The 21,314-nt window shown below is 37.1% G+C and overlaps 1 protein-coding gene across 8 annotated transcripts in view; it reads left to right on the forward strand.

Moving 5' to 3' along the window:
• The window catches only part of mast4 (microtubule associated serine/threonine kinase family member 4), a 92,313-nt gene that overhangs the window by 26,777 nt on the left and 44,222 nt on the right, over positions 1 to 21,314 (forward strand). For 6 of the 8 annotated variants that reach the window (XM_086152345.1, XM_086152349.1, XM_086152346.1 and 3 more), the window contains exon 4: positions 13,413 to 13,444. In XM_086152345.1, the coding sequence (XP_086008471.1) occupies positions 13,413 to 13,444 (32 nt within the window). Of the gene's footprint in view, positions 1 to 13,412; positions 13,445 to 20,405; positions 20,481 to 21,314 lie in introns of those variants that run through there. The other 2 variants (XM_086152351.1, XM_086152352.1) reach the window with 1 other exon arrangement.

A 21,314-nucleotide genomic window follows, 5' to 3' on the forward strand; every position in this document is an offset into this window, starting at 1 on the left:
TTAGAGCTTACTTAAGCAGGTTATTTTTTTGTTAGTAGAGGATATTTACATCAATAGAAAATTGTGCAAAAGTGGATGCTCTTAATAGGTTCATCTTCTGTTTTTGGACTTCATCAAGGTTAAAGAATCATCATTTGGAAGGTTCACAGGGTTTTATCATGAAGGAACTCACCTTATTGGCTATAACTGCTCAAAAAGAAACAAATCTATTTAATCACGCCTTCCTATAGTTCTTTTTTGTTTTAATAGTCCATGTCTTCTTTCTTCAGCGCTTCAGGTTGTCTTCGAGTCATGCAAGCTCAAGCTGAGAGGAGGCAGTGTGGTTTTAGTCCACTTGTTCTGAGACACAGCACAAACGCCTTTGACACACAATGCCTTCATAGCAGCTTTGTATAATGATGGATCGCCTCTAAATGCTGGTATATTCGTATATTTTCATATGTTTCGTGTGCATATTCAAAATAGGAAACAATACAAAACAATTTTCTCTGAACTTATTCTAGCTGTTGGTCTGCATGTTTGTATCCAGATTTGAGCTACGGCAATTGATTGATTGGTCACTTGTCTCAATGTGAATGAATATTCAGCTATTTTGATAGTTGATAAATAAGTTCGAGTCATAGTTAATGTAGCAACAGTGAAAACATGTAATCATGATGCTGATTGCACCTTTTTTTCTTTGTTTCTTCATCTTTCTATGGCAGAATATCTTAAGGTTATTGACATAATTTGTATATATATTCAGCATTTCCAAGGGAAAACTATAGTAGTTAATCAAATAACTGAAAGAAATGTAGATAAGTGCTTAGTTGATATTTTGAAAGAACAGGTGAGATTTGTTTTTACTGATGATCTATCAGTCTCCCTTGCAGATAGGTACTTGCACATGCAACTGCCCTTAGGTTTTGAGTTGTTCATTAGCGATGATTGACACAAGTCTCACTGCAGAGATACTCTCCCCTGAAAAAAGCACAAGATTTATTAGCCACTATTTTACGAAGATAGTAAAAAGGGGTGTAGATGGGGATTATGCCAGTGTTTTTAAGTCACATCAGTGCATAATAATTAAAAAACCCAACATTCAGTTTTGTTCATTCTAGTCCGTACTTTGATGCTGCGGTGTGTCTGCAAGTTCCATGTGTTGACGTTTGTCACACTATTTACCTGACAGGCTCTATATTTAGTAATTGAAATTCAGAAATAGGGCTAACTCTGTATCTATAACTATTGGATTTGTTTAAAGATGATTGTCAGTGTAATTTGTCTTTGCTGCAGGGTGTGTAGCTACTTTGATATTTGGCTTTATTTTCTTGAGAGTATGGAACACCATGCATCATAGTCTTATCCTTTTTTTTCTTTCAGCTATTTTGGCTATTGTTTCAGCGCTGGTAAAGTGTCCAATGCCTGTTTCAGTGTTTCACAGTAGAATTTCTCCCCTTTAATAAGACCAACAGCCCCTGTCACTACAGTTTCTTCATTCTTAGTCCATTTTGAAATACTCCTAATTGCTCCTGTAAGTACTCAAAGCAGTGAATCGAGACTAGTCTGTTGAACATAACAGGATTCTTTTATTCTGTCAGGTAATCTGAACGGCATTGTTCAAGCTGAAAAAGATGACAATTGTCATTCTCATTCTCACTCTGAGGTTTGACTATTATAACAAAAAGCAGGCTGATTTCTTGAGAGCAGACTCTGGATTTCCCCTGTTTGCTTTCTTATCAGTATTGCAGCACAAATGACAGTGTGTGCTGCTTCTACTCTCCATAAGCTTCCTGTTCACAGGTTTCAAAATGGAAGATGTCAATGTAGTATTCACCTGTCTGAAAATCCCTTTCACCTCCTCCTCTGCCACAGTGGATACTAGCTGTCACTCTAGGTTGTGCTCTTAGAGAAATCATTTTGGTTCGGATGGAGATCAGGAGAATGGCAGAGGCCTGCTTAATATTCACAGAGCAGTGCCACAGTGAATGGAAATGAGTGAGAGAGAGTAAAAAAAAAAAAAAAAAAAAAAGCGGGGGGGGGGGGGGCAGGGAAAACACACAGAAACTGAATGCAAAATTGCTGGACAGGATTGGCAGTTGGGTCCTGAAAACAACTTATTTTCCAAATGCTAATAAATCAGAAGGGTGTGGGGACACTCCGTTAGTGAGTGTGAAGAAATGTGGTGACTAGACTCAAAACTCATCTCTGATCAGAGCTGCAAAAACCAGGAGTAGCGTGTGAAATTGATGGAAATCGACACAGGATACACACAAAAGGTTGTGAAGGGAGCTGCTGCTGATTTCAGCATGATAATGATTCAGTATTGGGTTTTTTCAAAGGGAATAAAGCATTCCCATGTTAAGAGAGTGGAAAAAAACCCCAGGAGTTAACATTACATTTTCACTATGGGTTGTAAAGGTCTTGGCTGGTAACATTTATATTTAAATACTCTGTATTGCCAATTTTCACTTCTTTGTCTCATCTACATTTCATGTCAGCTGAAGTCCCCTCTCACCAACACAGCCTTCAGGTATTTAGTTTGTAGTCTTCATGTGACTCAGTGGCTGCAATAGGACCTGTGAGATTAGTTTGACTGCCTGCTGCAGACAGGATGTCAGATTCATAGATTCATTGTTAGCGATGAGGCAGAAAAAAAATGCCGGGAAGGATATCCTCATTTTCATGGTTGCCAAGGGTGCCCCAACTGCATGGATGCAGAGAGAACTGAATCCTGGGGTTTCCACTTGTCTGCAGTAACCCCCTACCTACCCAACCACTAACTCTCAGCTGTTTCTACGCTAAATTAGAGCTGTCTGTCTTCTTATTCTCGCTCTCTTCCTCTCTTTCTCTCTCTCTCCCTCTCCCTCTCTGTGTCGCTCTCTGTCTGTGTCTCTGTTTCTCTCCATCACCCTCCTTCACTCCTGAAGTTAGAGGAGAGGAAAAAGACGTCAGCTGACTGCCCCCCTCCAATCAGATAAGTTCTGATAGAAGTATTTAGCAGCTGCTAAGATCAGATTTAGCCTGAGGGGGAGAGAGAGAGAGAGAGAGAGAGAGAGCGAGGGAGAACGAGCGAGAGCAAGAGAGAGAAGGCAGGAAGGAGGTTGCAGGAGGCTAGAGCTAGGCAGTGCAGCATGGTCAAGCACCGGTAAGGATGCATGATAAGTACGGGCTGTGTACCATGGATGAGTCCAGCATTCTTAGGAGACGAGGGCTACAGGTAGGCAAGCAGTTTTCAACATGCCTTTTTTTTTATCCATTGGTGTGTGTGTTTGTCCCAGCTGATCTTGTACATCGTGTGTATTGATTGTTAGACTCCTGAATATATTTTTCTTTCCAAAGAGCACAGTTTGTACTTTGAGAACTTTTCTGTATTAACACTTGGCAGGATTGCATGAATAAAATTTTTGATTTTGTCAATCTCCTGACATAACTGCTTCATTAGCTACAAAGAAGAATCAGTGCACATTTGGCTACAGATACATGCAAAATGTCTTGTTTTGTTTAAAAAACATTAGTTGGTAATAGATTGGGGTTTTGTTTAACAACCTTAATCATTTGTCAACGTTCATTTCAGTTGGCTGTCTGCTGCACTAATGAGTGTGTACATTCATGGAGCTGAATTGATTATGTTGTGCAGAGTGCTTTTTTTTTATATTTTATTGACTTGGTATGATAATTAAGTGCACAGTGTGTTCCTGTCACAAAAAGTGTGAGCTCACTTCGGGGTATCAGCTGTAAGAATGAATGTATACTGAAATAAATCTGTGGTCCAGCTGCCATAACTGATATAAATTGAAGTGGGAAGGAATGAAAGCTTGGTCCTGAATATAAAAATGCTAATATTTTATGTAAATTTTTGTGCGGCTGAGCAGACACTCTGGGTGGTGGTTTTAATTTAGATTTAGTTTCTAATTTGTTGACTGGTTGGTAGTTAGAGTAACATCTCGATCCTTCGTTGTGATCAGTCTTCTTGTGATCTCTTGTACATCAAATATGTTTTATTTAGGCAGCTTGTGAACTTAACAAAATTAGGTGGATTTTCTGACCATTAATTTTATCATTCGCGAATTTGATTTGCATTAAATGCATACAACACATTAATTATTTCCCTATTTAATGTTCTAATGAAGAGGCAAGATGAGAACATGGAAGTGATATTTGGCAGCTGACAGGTATTTGAGCAGTGTGAAACAAAAGGAAGACACGAGCCCAAGATGAATGTAACTAAAATTAATTCTGTAACACAAGGGTTTCATGACAAAGGAGGGAGGAAGAATGGAAATTGGGACTGATAATACAACTCAAACGGACTAGTCAAAACTAATTCACAAGCTGTCAATATTACACTTGACTGCTCTAGAATATGACAGCAAATTTGATAAAAATATTAGACAGATGTATGTAATTCAATGTGTTCTGCTGTTTATATTGCAACAATGGAATAAACAGAAACGCTACTGAAAGAACTGTGTTAACACTTTTAAACTGTACTTTTGTGAACCATTGGCCTAATCTCTGTATCCTTTTTAGTGGGCATGGGTGCCTCCTTCCCTTCTCATTTTCTTCTACACAGCCCATTGTAAAAAGCCTCTTTCTGTTGCCCAACACATATCAGTCAAAGCAAATATAACGGCTGCTCTATCGGTCAGGCTGCTCAACAGCTTTCACATTCAAAAGGAAACACGGAAGTTAGTTTGTAAGAAAAGTGAATGCGGCTACTCTAGCTCCACAATTTCCCATTCATTCACAGGCCAGGAAAGGATGACATCATTCATGTCAAGCAGGGGAATAGTGGTTGAAATGTAGCTCTAGTCAGGCCAGTCTTTAAGCAGTCTTGGGGGGTTTCCTTTGCAGGGAAACATGTACTTAGGACAACTTCCTTTTATATTAAACCCCAAAGAATGAAGAAATATCTTGCTTGTGCAATGTGTTACATTGATGTGATAATAACATTATGATAAACATCCTTACCACCTATTCACGAATGAAGCAAGAGTTATTCCATTTATTCAGTAAATGACACTGACTTGTACAAATATGGGGGGAAAATGTAATCATAAAACTGAGCTGATATGATGATTATAATGGCTGACTTAAAGAGTAGGTTATACATGGTTGAGAGGCGGGAAAAAAATCCATCAAAAATGAATTGTTATAAAATAATATGAAATACCAGAAGCAACACACAAAGTCCTGCAAACTGTCAAAACCAGTGTGACACGGTTCTGCACAATTTCTTTACATATGTAATGGTTGGCAAACCTCGAGTGTTTTTATATACATGATTGAAAAGAGAGGTGATAACTTTGGGTGGCTTGGGCTCACTGAGGAGAGTGGGCATACCTCCAATTGCAAGGTTGGCACTTCAATTCCCAGCTCATCTTGTCTGCATGCTGAAAGGTCCGTGGGTGAGACAGTAAACCTTCAAATGCTCCCATGGTCTGCATGCTTGGACTACATACAACTAACTGGTTTCATTGATCAAAAGATGAACTACGTGACCTATCCTGACTTTGAGACATCATTTCGATTTGATAAAAGCTGATTTATGAAATCAATGCAGTATTACACTGTTTTGGTCTTTCTAAAGACCTATTTGTTTCAAAATAAACTTGATTGTCTTGATCTACCATCTACATCTGTATCAGTGAAAGAATTATTTCGAAGCACAAACTGTTCTAATTACCGGTACTTGTATGAATATACAGCTGATCTTATGGCATATCTTTATCTCCATGATTATGTCGGTCATCATATTTTCATGAATCTTGTATTGTAGTCTCATTCAGAAGTAATTTCAGAAGTAATTTTCAAGTAAGCAAGTAGAGCGGGGAGTCAGATGAATGTGAAAGTGTAGAGGGTGGTTTAGTTAAGCTTTATTTTCTTTTGGTAGTGGAATAGAACATAAGGTTTTTAAGCTTTTTTTTAAATTAATTAATTAATTTATTTATTTTTTTTACAAATGGTGAAAAATTAATTCATGTTGTGATTTTGATAGACACTTTAAAAAAGGTCTACCATTTTTTTTTTTTTGCTGATTTTAAACAGTTGAGCAGCAGGAATATGATTAAAACATTAGACCTAAAGAATTAATGTCGATATTTTATTCTAAATGATCTGAAATGTCATTTGGACATTTATTGAAAATTTAATGAAAAAAACGGAAAAAAGGGCTACCTTATGATATTTTGCAGTCACATTTAGCTGTTCCCAGTCCATTTAGGAGTTATGTAACATATTGTCAAGCCGACATGGGGGCATATTTGATCAGATCTGCATTCTTTTATCTGCTTTAGAATGATTTCTTTCATGTTGCTCACTGAAATAGCAGTTTGGAAGATGGGACATTCCATTTGTACTGCTTGTCTAAGACAGTGTTTCTTCAAAATACTTCTGTTTTAACAATGTCAAACATTAACATTTCTCAGTTTAAAGCCACAAAGATGACATTTGATTTTTATTTGGAAATGAAAACAGAGTTGATGTGTTTGTGCATAGTTGAATTGCTTGGCCTTGTTTCCAAATCAGATGCACTGTATTTCTTTTTGGCTGTTACATCTATTGAAGACCACTTCTGGCCTGACATCTCCAGACAGTACCTGCGTCTTACTGACAGCTCTAATTTTCGAAGGAAAATAAGCTTGATGTGTTTTCATCTGATACTCTTGAGGTCCTCTTGTCAATTGATCTGCGATCCTCAACATTGCCCGTTTCTTTGTGATTCTGTGATTCTTCAAAAAAGCTTAAACAGCACATCTTGAAAGCCTGGTGTCATTGAAATCGTTGTCTGGGATAGACCTTGCTGATACAGTATAACTAGCCTGTGTCTTGTTGCTGAGCCTAGTCCTGCCATTTGTGGGATGCAGTTTCGTGTCACAGGTCATACACACCAGTATGACCTGTGACACGAAACTGCATTCCACAAACTCGCCTTTGAACAGACTTTGGCTGTTCATCACTTGGTTCAGCTGCACTTGTGTGTGTGTGTGTGTGTGTGTGTGTGTGTGTGTGTGTGTGTGTGTGTGTGTGTGTGTGTGTTTGAATTTTTTTTTGACAGTAAATGGCAAAACTAAAAAAAAAAGAAAAAAGTGTCTGCTATCAGAATTCTGTGTCAGATTTATCCAACAAATATCAACACTTAAACAATCAGATCTTTTATTTACCCAATATTCATCCATCATGCAGAGTTTTTATACCTGCCAACATGAATGTACCAATATATATCTGTAAAATGCAGATAATGGCCTAAAGAAAGAACATTTAAAACTCATTTCCAGGTTTCGGTTTGTGATAATGTGATTGAGAGATGATTAATTAGCATAACTTGCAAAAAAAAAGCAAAATTGTTTCACTATGTTTCATTAGGAATCAGAACCAGAAACATATGCAACAGAAAAAAAAAATTAGGGATTTGGCTTCTTTCATTTAACTTTCACTCAAGAATGGGAGAAGTCATTCAGCTGCATATACGGTAAATTGAACACTTGTGATTAGGAGATGTTGGGGGACATCCCGAGTAAATCAAGGGGAATTATTAATGAAGGATTCCACCTAGACTTTCAAGAAGGGATGCCTTCTAGTTTGTTACAGATGAAAATGTGACTCAGGCTCATCATGTCAAGAGAATTAGCTTTAAAATCTCCAAAAGGTAAGCACAATTGAAATTATTACATGTTTGTATTCACTTCTCATCTTCAGTTTGCCCTGATTAATGAATGAAGAACTGGGATTTTATTCAGGATGAAATCAGGTGAGATGAACTTTATTGATCCTCATAGAGGACATTCCTTTGTCACAAGAGCATAATAGTTATGTCTAAATAAATACATAGATATTATGACACAGTATGCTTAAATTAAAAAAAAAAACAGCTGGACTCTGGATTCGCTTATATAGATTTAAAATGACAAAAAGATGTTTCAAATTGAACTAATTTCCTTTCTGTAGCGAGATAAGTTCCAGTCTTAGATTTAATTGGAAAAGAAAAGATTGGTGCTCTGTTTCAACTCTGTTCCATCTGTCAAATGCATTATTACTTACCCTTTTTCAGAAAGGATATTTCCTGACCATATTTAAAATAATGGTGGAAGGGAGAAACATAGGCCAATGAAGAAGCTCTTTGTGTCAAAAAGAATTATTACTTGGTTATGCTCATTTTTACACCTTCAGCTTGAACCGTATTTGGGGAAGGATATTTAATTTTTCCATACCATACCGGAGAGTAATGTAGAGCAAAAAAAAAAATCCTCTCATTGAGAAGACAGTCCGTCAAGCTAATTTAATCAGTCTCTATCATTAACAGAGAAATTGGATCCTGGTATTTTATACCATCTCACCTGTATTGTCACAAAGCAAGTAAGCAGTATTACAAGCTAGAGCAGGCAACAGCCACAGCCAGTCCTTACTTCTGTGACGAATGCATTGCTCTGCTTATGATTGCCTCACAGTAGGGTGCCATTTTGAATTATTTTTTCGGACAGATAATTCTAATTCATTAAGCAACAATCCATTGTTAACTGACAAGATTAAAATGTTATCATTGCAACTGACCATTGTCTGCAAGTGGGGCATAAAATACCAGACCTAAAAATATTCTCATAAAGACAGCACTGATTTTCCTTTTGCTGAGGTTTCAGATGTCACACGACTCCAGTACCGCTTTAATTCTCATAAAAACAAAATAGGATTCTTCTTGTTAAACTTTTATAAACTTTTTATATTCAATATTTAGAACTTATTTGAATAATCAAATAGATAACATGTTAGCACTATTACTTTTGTGCAAGTCGAGATGAAATTTATCTCCTGCATGTATTACAAAAAAAGAGAAAAAAATACCGTAAAGGAAAAAAGTGCTACACAATTCCGCTTGTCGAAAATACTACTAAGACGAGTTATAAAAAGCTAGCAAGACGTGAGACTCTTTGATCTATAGAAGCAGATCAACAATGAAACCACTCATTGAAGCTTTTGTCAAGTGAGGTTGACAACAGAACATGCTCCCCTGTTGCTCTCAGCTGATTCATGAGCAGCCAACAGGCAACAGTATTGTATTTGCATTTGTCAGACATTATGATAAAATAAACAGACCAGAAAGGACAAATTGTATAAAGGTTGTTTTTCTAAAATGGCAGCATTTTGTTACACTCTGGGTTCATTGTGGTGCAGTGAGATGTCAGAGGATACAGTACCTGCTCAGGGGCACTCAGAGTCCCTCTGGGTTTGTCATTGGTTGGATTTTGCTTTGTATAGTCAGGTTAAGCCATGTAAGACCTCTCCTTAGAGCAGTGTTTCCCAACCACTGCGCCGTTGCACATTAGTATGCCATGAGAGATAATCACGTGTGCCGTGGAAAAATGACCACTTTTATCTGAATGTTCCAAAAACTATTTATTGTAATGCAAATAATGTGTCTTCATACATCTAAATATGGGCAGCATGTATTGACAGGCAGAACAAGTAAATGTTTTTACATTGAGTCAAGTGAGACTACAGTTTCATTCTGTTTCATTAAAAATATTTTTGACATATTTATTTGGTGGTGTGACGTGTGATCTATTTATTTATTCTTGCTAATGTAAGATATGTGCCATGGTTCACAAAAAGGTTGGGACAGTCTCTGACACAGCCCTGCCAATTAAGATGTTGTCAAATCTCAGAATGACTGAGCAAATCATCTGCTGACATCATTAATCTTGAGTGAATGCATCCTTATAAAATACATACATTTCTTTTGTTTGTTTTTTTTTAATTACCCTTTTTGATCTTAAATCATAACAGTAGATAGTTGTTGGACCCTGAGGTCTGAATGCTAGATTTTTTTGGATTGCTGTAAATCTTTCCCTACTAATAATTAGTGTTGTTTGAGATGTGGTCACATCTCTCAAGCAAGCCCTGCCCTTGATTTTCTATAGGCAGCGGGAGAAGCTAGACAATAAACCTTAATTGATAGCAAAGGGATAGCACGGCTTAGCACTTTTTCTGCTGACTGGAGCAGCACATCAACTCCGTGTCCTACACTGTTTCAAACAAAAGGCCTAACCTTTATCAGATTATTGGACAATTATCTGACATTTTTTCAATGATCAAATCATTTAGATTTGAAGAACCAAATTAAATTTAAAGCCTAAATGTTTACAGTATAGACCAGGGGTGTCAAACTCATTTTTCATCGTGGGCCACATACAGCCAAGGTAGATGTCAAGTGGGCCGGACCAGTAAAATTATTGCATACTCAGCAATAAATAACCAAAATATCACGTCTTTCCTCTGCTTTGGTGTAAAAAAGCACCTTAGACAAACGTGTAGTTTACTTTTATCATTCAAATGTATGCATTGCAACTTATCTCACTGATGGTACAAAGGCACAAAATTTTAACAAGTAGTTGGTATTGAAAAATATAGTTATGCAGTTTAAGATTAAATGAGACTTATAAAGAAAGGGATTTCTTAATCCATTTACACATGTGCATATAAAATCTAAATTGAATCCCTGCCTACACCTTACAAACTAAAGAGAGTACTACTTAATGTGTAAGGAAGAAAGTATTCACCTGTCCTGTAAATGTGTAAACTTCATCCATGAAACATGCATACACATGCAATACATACTGAAAATGTATGGAGTTGCATGAACAGTAGAATTCCACCATACTCTTTTGTAGTGAAGCTGGTGACTGAGATTAAATTGCACATTTTCGCTAGCAATTAGGTAGCTGGCTTTTACCAGTGCTTCACTGATTTCTCGGATATCGGTGAAAGTGGACTGCTGTTTCCTCAGACAAACCAGCAATTCGTTGATCTTATCTCTTCGCAGTTTTCCTTGCAAGCTATTGCAAGTTGTCCTTTCGCTGTGATGAGTCTCGTAGTGGCGCTGAATATTATATTACTTATATACCAAAACTTGTTGCAAACACACCAAGCACAAAGGTTTCCTGTGCGTCTCCGTGAATAAACAGAACGTAGTCTATTTTTCTTTGAAAATTCTACACTCTTTATCTATCTCTATCTCTTGATCTCTCTTTTATCTTGTATTGATAACGATATTTTGGCTAATGAGGGTGTAGCAGGGAGGTAGAGAAAAGGGTAGAAATAACGTCGTAATAAGCAGCAGGTGGCGCATTGATAACGTCTGCTGATTGGTCTGTCTCAGAGATGCGGCTTGTCTTCTACTTTGACCAAAATAGTGCAATTCTTGCATTGAACTTACCGATCATTAAAAAAATTTAATTCTCATTTTTATGCATTTTTTCACTTTCAAATTAATCTGGAGGCCTGATTGAACCTCCTTGCGGGACGGTTCCGGCCCACGGGCTGTATGTTTGATACCCCTGGTATAGATACATACCTTGAGAGGCATTTGAGGATATATTTTCTATCTGTTCAACACTGCTGATATGAAAAACACAGGGAAATGTTGTCAGGCCAATTAACAAAATGCTTTGTTGCAGTAATTAAACTTGCTTGGTAACTGACAGTGATACCCAATTTATGTTGGGTTTGTCTGTTGCTGTGGCTCAATGGCAGATATGGCAGATATTTTCTTTTAATTTAATACACATTTTGGCAAACCGGTTGCAAAATTAGCCTTCAAGAATGGCTTATTTCTCAGGTCTTCAGGAAAGTATTTTAAGCAATCTTTTGAAAGTTCTCCTTTGAGAATGGCAAGTTGGCATCTCAATGTCCAAATAATCATGTAAAACCTTTTTAATGTATTAAAATAGTTCTTATAAAATAGTGATAGGAAAGAGTAGTGGAAACTAGACAGAGCAGAAGTCATTTGTGAGTAGTGATATGGTTTCATCCCTCGAAAACCTACCATAGATGCAGCATTTGCTTTAAGAATGCTTGTAGAGAACTACGGAGAAGGTGAGAGAGCCACGCCATGTCTTTGTGGATCTAAACAAAGGACATACAGTGGGGCAAAAAAGTATTCTGTCAGCCACCAATAGTGCAAGTTTAGTGCAACAAAATCCAGAAAATCACGTTGTCTGATTTTTAAAGAATTTATTTGCAAACAAAAATATTAAAATAAGTATTTGATTGACAACAAAAGTTCATCTCAATACTTTGTTATATACCCTTTGTTTCAATGACCGAGGTCAATTGTTTTCTGTAAGTCTTCACAAGGTTTTCACACACTGTAGATCTCCTCTTCAGCAATGATGTTTTGGGGCTCTCGCTGGGAAACATGAACTTTCGATTCCCTCCAAAGATTTTCTATGGGGTAGAGCTCTGGAGACAGGCTAGTTCACTCCAGGACCTTGAAATGCGTCTTACGAAGCCACTCTTTTGTTACCCGGGCAGTGTGTTTGGGATCATTGTCATGCCGAAAGACCCAGCCACATTTCATCGTCAATGCCCTTGCTGATGGAAGGAGGTTTTCACTCAAAATCTCACGATACATTCCTTTACACGGATCAGTTGTCCTGGTCCCTTTGCAGAAAAACAGCCCCAAAGCATGATGTTTCCACCACCATTCTTTACAATAGGTATGGTGTTATTTGGATGCAACTCCGCATTCTTTCTCCTCCAAACACAAGTTGAGTTTTTACCAAAAAGTTCTATTTTGGTTTCATCTGACCAGAGGACACTCTCCCAATCCTCTTCTGGATCATCCAAATGCTCTCTAGCAAACTTCTGACAGGCCTGGACATGTACTTGCCTAAGCAGGGGGACACGCCGGCACACCAGGATTTGAATACCTGGCGGCGTAGTGTGTTACTGATGGTAGCCCTTGTTATTTTGGTCCAAGCTCTCCGCAGGTCATTCAGAAGGTTCCCCCTTGTGGTTCTGGGATTTTTGTTCACCGTTCTTGTGATCATTTTGACCCCACGGGGTGAGATCTCGCGTGGAGCCCCAGATCAAGAGAGATTATCAGTTGTCTTGTATGTCTTCCATTTTCTAGTAATTGCTCCCACAGTTGATTTCTTCATGCTGCTTACCTATTACAGATTCAGTCTTTCCAGCCTGGTGCAGGTCAATATATATATACATATATATATGTGTGTGTGTGTGTGTGTGTGTGTGTGTGTGTGTGTACATATATGTACATAAATGTATAGATACAGTATGTGTGTGTGTGTGTGTGTGTGTATATATATATGTGTGTGTGTTCATTGAGCGAGGGAGAGAGATAGAATTTGTAAAATATTTCAGTATTATTGCTAATGTTGTGTGAACTCTGAAAGTTGGCATTGAAAGATTGGAATCAGAATTAATGTTAGGATTGATTTTAAGGTGAAATTGAGTCATATATTTCTAACAACTCCAAGGATTTATTTTGATTTTTTTTTCAAAATCTATTTTCAGTTGTATTAAACTTCAAGTAAAGAGCTATCAAGTATGGCTATTGTTCCTCTTAGTTCAATGGGCTAGTAAAGTGACAAAGATATAGATATGAGACTTAACTTTTATTTCTTTCTTTGCAGAAGGAGCTGAGCCTTCCTAGAAGGGGCAGTTTGTAAGTACACATTCTTTTTCTGGTCTTAGTAAATTCATACATAGTATCTTTTTTTTTTTTTTTTAGTTTGATTCAGTCATAGCTATAAAACTTATCTTTATATAAAAGGTTCTTGATATAATATGTATAGTTCTTTGTACCCATGATTGAATCTGAATGTTCAAGGTTCATGGCAGATTTGCTGATACTTTTAATTCAATGATTTTACCATCTTTTAAACTCTCTGGACTCGCATGACAAATTTGCTTCCTTTACCCAATCTTTTCAGCCCCCCCCCCTTTTTTTAAAAAAAAAACAAAAAAACAAACAAAAACAAACAAAAACAAACCATACAAGCTGTTTTCATTTACGTGGTGTCTGGTACTCGGGGTTAGACAAACAAGTATTGAAATATATGTTAGCCATCTGGAGTGTGTAGCCTGGAACATAATATGAATGCAATCAAAGAACCTCCAAATAAACTGTATACATCCAGAACAAAAACATGGATAAGATTTGCTGGCTTGTTCAGAAAAATCCCATATCTATCTATCTGAAACCAGAACTCTGAAACTACATAAAAAATTCTCAAATAGTTTTGTTGGTGGATCATTTTCATAGTACATCACAGATAATGTGATTAAAAAAACCCCACATTCATTTACAACTAAGAGTTTGCTCGGTAAAAGTGATATCAATGGCTTTTTTTCCACACATAGTGTCAAGTGGCATGGATATTTCATGCTATAACCACTTACTGTGTGTGTGTGTACCCTTGTTTGTACCCTTGTTTGACATAAGTGTGTTTTTGTACATATAAACGCATATATATGTTATATTTTTGTTTGTATGCATTGGACAGTATCGAAAATATATAAGCACTTTTATTGTCCTGTTCCGTTTTAATGGCATCAGCACTTGTTTCTTAAGGTTGTGGTGGTCTCTGAAATTCAGTATTTTGCTTTGGTACATAAATGATTTAAAACTCAGGAAATCTTTCTTTTGTTGATAACAAAAGACAAGATATGAGGAGTCTAATTGGCAGAAACTCCCTTGAAGCACACGCACAATGGCTCATGGAATCGCATCATATGTTTTTTTTCCCCTTTTCTTTGAAGTTCCCTTTCTGTCCACTTCAATTTTTGACTTGTTATATTTCTATCTTTTATATTTAGTCCTTGTGTGTCCTTTTCCTTTATGCTCATGCTTGCAACTGTAACTCAGTTGGGTTTTCCTCATTCATAAACTTTTGCATCAGGACACCAGGCTGTCTCCATCTTCTGGGAAAATTATGGGTGTCCACATAGTGTCCACAGTTTGGGTGACCACAGTCTGGATGGTCCACGTACCTCTAGCTAAAGCTCAACCATCAGGGCAGCCACCTCAGGATTGGTATAGCTTTACTATGATGCTGTGGGTTTTTGTTTTAATTTCTTACCAACATCATCATTGTTGTAAATGCATTTAATATGAGTGCATCTACAACCATGTCATAGCTTCATAGCTTTATTTGCCATTGAATAATAGAACTCATTCATATTCTTACTCTGATTCATATTTATCACTTCTCACTATTTAATTAACAGGCAATACCTTTGTTTTAATCTAGAAGCATTTTACATTGGTTGAGGTAAAGGATTTTCTCATCAAATTAGAACAAGATCAATTTCATTAATGCAATCTTTTTACCCTTCTGAAGATTAAAGTGGCATTATGTTAACAAGTACTGTCAATTCTTTTTTGAGCAACTTTGAACCTTTTATTCTACAACCTTTGGCAAGACAATGACTATTATTTTTCTTGGTTGCATGTTTATACTACCACAACTGCCATATTTTTCCTTTGCATATGATATAATAGTTGCTGTACTGTGTATGGTATCTAAAATGATGTGCACAACCTTCTGCTAATCCTTCTGTTAGTCCTGTAAATGAACTACTGCACTGTAATTTACTTGCAAAACCCATATTGGACATTCTGAATAACATAGGGAGGATTTTTACTTTGATCAGTTCTTACATTAATGTGAGATGAAAGATAACTTGTAAATTCCAATAAGGTTTAAGAGAATTCATTGGTTTTGGCTCAGATTGACTCTTGTAAAAAGGGTCTCCAGTGACCTTGGTAACCATAGAAATCATCTTTGCATCTGACAAAATTGACATGACTGCTTCAAATAAATGATAACTGCAGTCCAGAAATTGCAGAATGCAAAATTTTAATCTTCTCATCTAGAGAATTAAAAAAGGTGAGCTGCTGACCCGTACTATTTTGTGTTTGCTTTTGGTAATGTTTAGCAAAGCAGAATTTTTCCCACTCATAGTGTTCCCTTATTGGAAATTGAACCGGAAAATGAAATGCTGAAAAGTGAGGGAAATTGGTGAGCAATTCCAACTCAAAGGAAAGTGTCCGATCAATTGATATTTTAATATTCATGTAATACGCTTTACCATTCCGTTTTTTTTTTCTTGCCTGCTTTTCTTTTTTTAATTGCCCTGCCAGAATCTGTTAAATCTGTAGTGATAGTGACGTTTTGTTTATCTGTTGATTGCAAAAAGTAAACATTTATTAAAAAGCACTTTATTCCCTAGAACCTGCATCTTTAATGGCTGAATGGAGAGGCATCTAGAGGTTTACTGTGTCAGAGAGCCATCTGCTGAGCACTTGGTGTCACCAACATGATGGTGGAACCAACTTTTTAAGTGTGCTCTTTGGTCATTGGGGGATATCATTGCAGTTGTGCGTATTTTCCACTAACACACGAGTGATATAGTGGACCTTTTTGTTGGAAGTTGTTTCCAACATGACTCAATCTGGTTGAAAGATTTCTTGATCCTATTTATACACTGACCTTAATAATTGGGAGTCTTCTGATGGGTCCACTTTAAATGACTGAAAACTAATCATTTGTTGGCAAGTCAAGACATTATCATCACTCATATCACATGTAAGTATCACACATACTCCTATCTAATCATTGGGAAACAAACATACAACCTGTTGCAGTTTTGAGGCACCCCTATATCAGCTTCTTTTTCCATGTAACCAGAGACTGAAAAGAGACTGTTTACTGTAGGTTCTATTACACTATATTACTTTGTGATGTTTGCTTTATCAGGTGCAGTCAACCCTGCTTAGATTAACTTCTTCCCTGCTTTGACTTGTGCTCCTTTTTTATTTGTTGTTCAGATTCTAGAACATTTTCAGGAGTACATGACACACATTAAAAGCATTCAACTTTATATCTTAATCATTTTAACATGAGTATTAATAAGCCCTCCCCTGAAGAAAACAGCCAAATTCTTTTTAAACTTTGTGCATATGTATTCAAATTTCCGTCTGATCTGTTTTCAGCAAATGCAGCTGGACACAGTAGAATCTTAACACCAGAAAGTAAGACATGTTTTCAAAGAGAAATCAGCACTTAAACATTTTCTAGTGTCTCTACTTCTGGTTGGTTGTTTTTTTTTTCTCTTTTTTTTTTCTAGTGCATCTCGTAAAAAAAAAAAAAGTCACATGTAATCACAAACAATTTTTTTTTTTTAAATAAGAACCATTTTGCTTCACTGAGAAAAGTCAGTGCAGACTATTTATGTCATTAATCTTAAAGGAATGAAAAATTACCCTTTTAGAATAGACTTGTATAAAACATGGTCTACCCCAGTATAAATACAACCAAAAATGTTTGTAATTACTAAATCTAGTCATTTTATAACAAAAAAACAGATACATTTTTTTCCTTGGCTTGATAATAAAACAAGCAACAGGGCATCCTAGTTATTTACCTGTAATTAGCTGGCGTTGTCCTCATCTAGTTCTCTAGTCTGGCATCTATATTTATTGGTTTCAGCTTTAAAGAGAATTCATGCAGTCCTCTTAATCATAGCTAAGAGCAATAGCAATTATGACTTTGAACAAGTTTTGTATTTGAAAAATACTAACATGTCAATTTCAATTTCTCTGTTTTAAAATGTGTCGATCTTCGTCAAAGTTATATCTATTTTTATCCTTAAGGGACAACGGCTTGCAAATTAAATCTTTAATTTGATGAAATATAATATTTTTTAAGTCAATGCAATAGTAGTGGTTAGACTTGACAGATTGTGAAATAACAAATAATCTCATGTGCCTACTTGAATCGTTGAGTGATAAAGCCCAGGAAACAATTTTTATGTATCCAAGACAAAGCGAAATTAATCTATGCATGAGCCAGCAGAGATCGCTTGGACTTCCATTCTTGATTAATTATCTAGGAGAGAAGCAAGAAGAAGACAGGAATAGCTGGTCCTTTTCAAGCGAGCCATTCATGTTAACTTCCCAGTTAAGCAAGTGGAAGCAAAACCTGAAGTGCCAGCAGCTGTAAGAAAGGAAAAACAAGCAAGCAAACAAAACATATCTATGATTTATTGTATTTTTTATGCCCACAATAATGCCAACCAGAAAAAAAAAACTCCCATGTTACTTTTTCAATGTCACTTTGTCTCTGTCAATTTAGCAGTTAAAATCAAATGCAATGAAAGTGATTGACCATGGTGGCCACTGCTGTTATGCCTGTTGTTTTTTAATTGATTCTCAATATTTACCTAAGCTGCCAAAGCCTAGTTTTTGCCCAAGTATTTGTACTATTATAGCTATAGCAGTAGTCTTCAACAGGGGGGCAGTGAAGGTCCTGCAGGGGGCTCATAAAATCAGATTTCCTTTACAATCCCTCCACCCATTTTTTTTAACATAAATTCAACATTTTAATAGCTCAGTGTTGTATGCTAGATAACAGGTATGTAAATGCATGGCAGTGGCACTAATATACCAAAAATGTCAATATTAATAGCGGGTGTGTGCGTGTTTGTGTGTGTGATTATCATGTAATAAACACACAATGTTGACTGTGGCATTGGTATTAATTACGAAATTCTATTTATACATGACAGTGGCACTGTACCTTGCATATTTTTAAAATAGAATAATAAGTATATGAACCTGTGTATTGAATGCACAATAACAAGCTATCCAAACTTAAATGTCATACACATTGCTGTCAAAGGCTCTTACATATACAATCTGACAGGCGCTTATATAACTCCTGACCAAACCTCACAATCCAAAGTGCTTCTCGTAAAGAACCAGAGGCTGTTTGTCTACTTCCCAGCTGAAGCATGGAAGAGAAAATGATCTTTGTTTTCGCCATCAATACTACGCCATATGAGCTCTGCGTATCCCATATGCCCTTTGTCTCTATCTGTAAAGCACTACAGAATAAACTACCAAATAACTTCACATTTTTCCTCTCACTCATAGATCGTAACTATGGCAAAGTACCGTCAGACTTGATGCTTATTTCCCCTTGGGTTACTATAAGGATTTATTTTGTCGTTGATAAATCTTGCAGATCCTAATTTTTATTATTTAGTTTTATATATTTTTTCAAATACTGTTTTCACCTATTTTTACAGTTGGGTTTTTGTATTACCGATTGAGAATTGACATTTTGATATGAATCAGAATACTTATTCTAGGAGAAAAATGTCTTTGGGTAGTACAGTGTGCATCACCATCTTCTTCTCTTTTCTGCCTTTCCCTTCAGGGGTCGCCACAGCGAATGAACTTTCTCCATCTTACCTTATTCACTATATTGTACAACTTTTTTTTTTGTATGTTTTTTTTTTCATAATTTCAAACTGACTTTGTGGCCTGGCCCTTTCCCTGAGGGCTACTGCACTTCTTGATTGTTATAAATGTCTTTCTCTTATATAGATATTTTATTCAAAAAAGATATAATATATGATCTAGGTAGATGTTACCCTGTCTCAGCATCAGGTCTCACTATATACTTTACACACACAGGCTGTCTCTCAAATCTCCGTTTACCATAATGACTACACTGTCTTTATACCTGTAGCTGTAACTACATTCATGTTGAATGTTTCATTAAACATCCTGTTAATTACTGCAAATGAAGTGAAAATAAGAATATTATCAGTCCTCGCCTTGCTGTTGAATGGCTATTTTACAAACAACGGTGTCACTTAGGTCTATTATTGTCAAAATTGTTCTTGTAGGTTATATCAGTTGGATTACGGAAATGCATTTGCTCACAGTGATCATTATTGAGCGGATAAATGAAGCCTCCAGTCTCTCATCTTCATTTTGTCAATATGAAGTCAGCAATTTCTACGAGGGTCATCTTTGCAGTGTTTTGAGTCCCTGCAGGGGGAGGGACACTTAGATCCCTGCAGAGTTTCAGAGTCTAGCAGCACATGTACTAAATGTGTGTTTTCAACATGAGTTCTAAATTCATTCTTCCCTTAAAGTGAGAAGCTAGATTTTAAATCCAAAATTCTACTCAAAGTTTCATTTCTTTAAATATTGTTTTTTCTTTTTGTTGTTGCTGATGAATCTGTAGTGTGTAATATATCTCCTATGTTGCTTTACAAGGACAGGCAGGTTGTGGTGCATCAGTTTTTCATTCAAGGATGACATCATCATTTTGACATTGCATCAAATGGTGCAAGCCTCGGGTTTGCAGCTACCAAGGTGACTGCTTGTAGAAGACCAGACAAAATGCTCATCCAGTGCATTGCATACATTTCTTCTTTGGAGTGGGTCACCAGCTGGTGGAGGAGTGTGTGCGTGTGTGCGTGTGTGCGTGTGTGCGTGTGTGCGTGTGCGCGTGTGCGTGTGTTCGTGCGCGTGTGCAAGCGTGCGTGTTTTGGAGGAGCAGGGGGCGTGTATAAGGGGAGGGAAGAGGGGTATTGTCCTGCCTCGGTGTCCTCCGCAGGCAACTGAGGATCTCATTTGACAGCTCCAAGGTGGAACGTGGAAAGACGTGAACAAGATCTGTTGCTCCCCTTTTTTTACCCCCACTTTTTATGTGGGGGGGGGGAGCACCAGTGTCTCATCGCAGCGTTGTGGCTGGGTTTGGTTCTTTTGTCAGTGCAGGGGGTGGGGGGGGGGGGACTGGCAGTGTGAATGCATATCATGACCACAATAGAGCAAACGAACACAGTTCAGCCATGAAAGCCCAACGGGAGAGGCTGAGGATTCCAGGGCTGACGCTAGAGTGAGTATTTTCCTCAGTTATCCTTCCCAAAAGGAAGGGAGCTTCTCTGCAGTGTGTGGCTTCATCTGTCTCTGTATCATATTTGTTGCTGTCTCTGTTTTGCTTTAAGCTATGTGCAGCATTAGCATTAGCAGCACCATTTGCAGCAGAAAGTCTGATATTAAATCCTTCACTGCCAGCCAGAAAGGTCTGCTTCTGTATCTCATGTGTTCTTGCACGTGTGAATGATAAAGAGAAAGATCATATATCATGGAAAGGACTGCCGCAACAGCACAACATGTTTTTTTCACTTCGCTGGTGTGAGACACATCACACAAACAGTGCAGACGGAGGAAATCCCGTCACTTAAATCACACAAGCCTTGTGGTAAAATCACACAAGCCTTGTGGTAATGTTAGTTGGATCAGATCAATGAAATGAAAAATCAGGGCTAGCGTTGTGGTAACGTGGCAGTTTTTGTTTTTGTTTTTTTCCACAGCAATGATCATCTGATTGTCAGGTTACCAAGGCATTTGTTTTGGTTCCATCTTCTGAGCCTTTACAATCTGCACGGAAGAAGAATCATGGATGGTTGGGAGATCATATTAAATTTCTGAGTGGATTTTGGTAGATTATGACAAGCGCCTCTAAAAGGTACATAGACCCATCTACAAAGTACAGGTACATTTTAAATCAACAATACAATATTCTGTCCATAAGGAGATGCACAATGATTTAGAACTTGAAATCTTCTTCCTCAAAGCTAGCAATACTCTTGATTTGAGTTTGTTGACTAATTCCATAAAAAGACCGAGATTAAAAAGATGCTTTAAATCCTATGACAATCCTAATTTA

This window comes from Fistularia commersonii, chromosome 9, assembly GCF_037954325.1.
Source record: "Fistularia commersonii isolate RoL2024-O1a breed Wild chromosome 9, RoL_Fcom_v1.0, whole genome shotgun sequence".
In the NCBI taxonomy this organism is placed as follows: domain Eukaryota; kingdom Metazoa; phylum Chordata; class Actinopteri; order Syngnathiformes; family Fistulariidae; genus Fistularia; species Fistularia commersonii.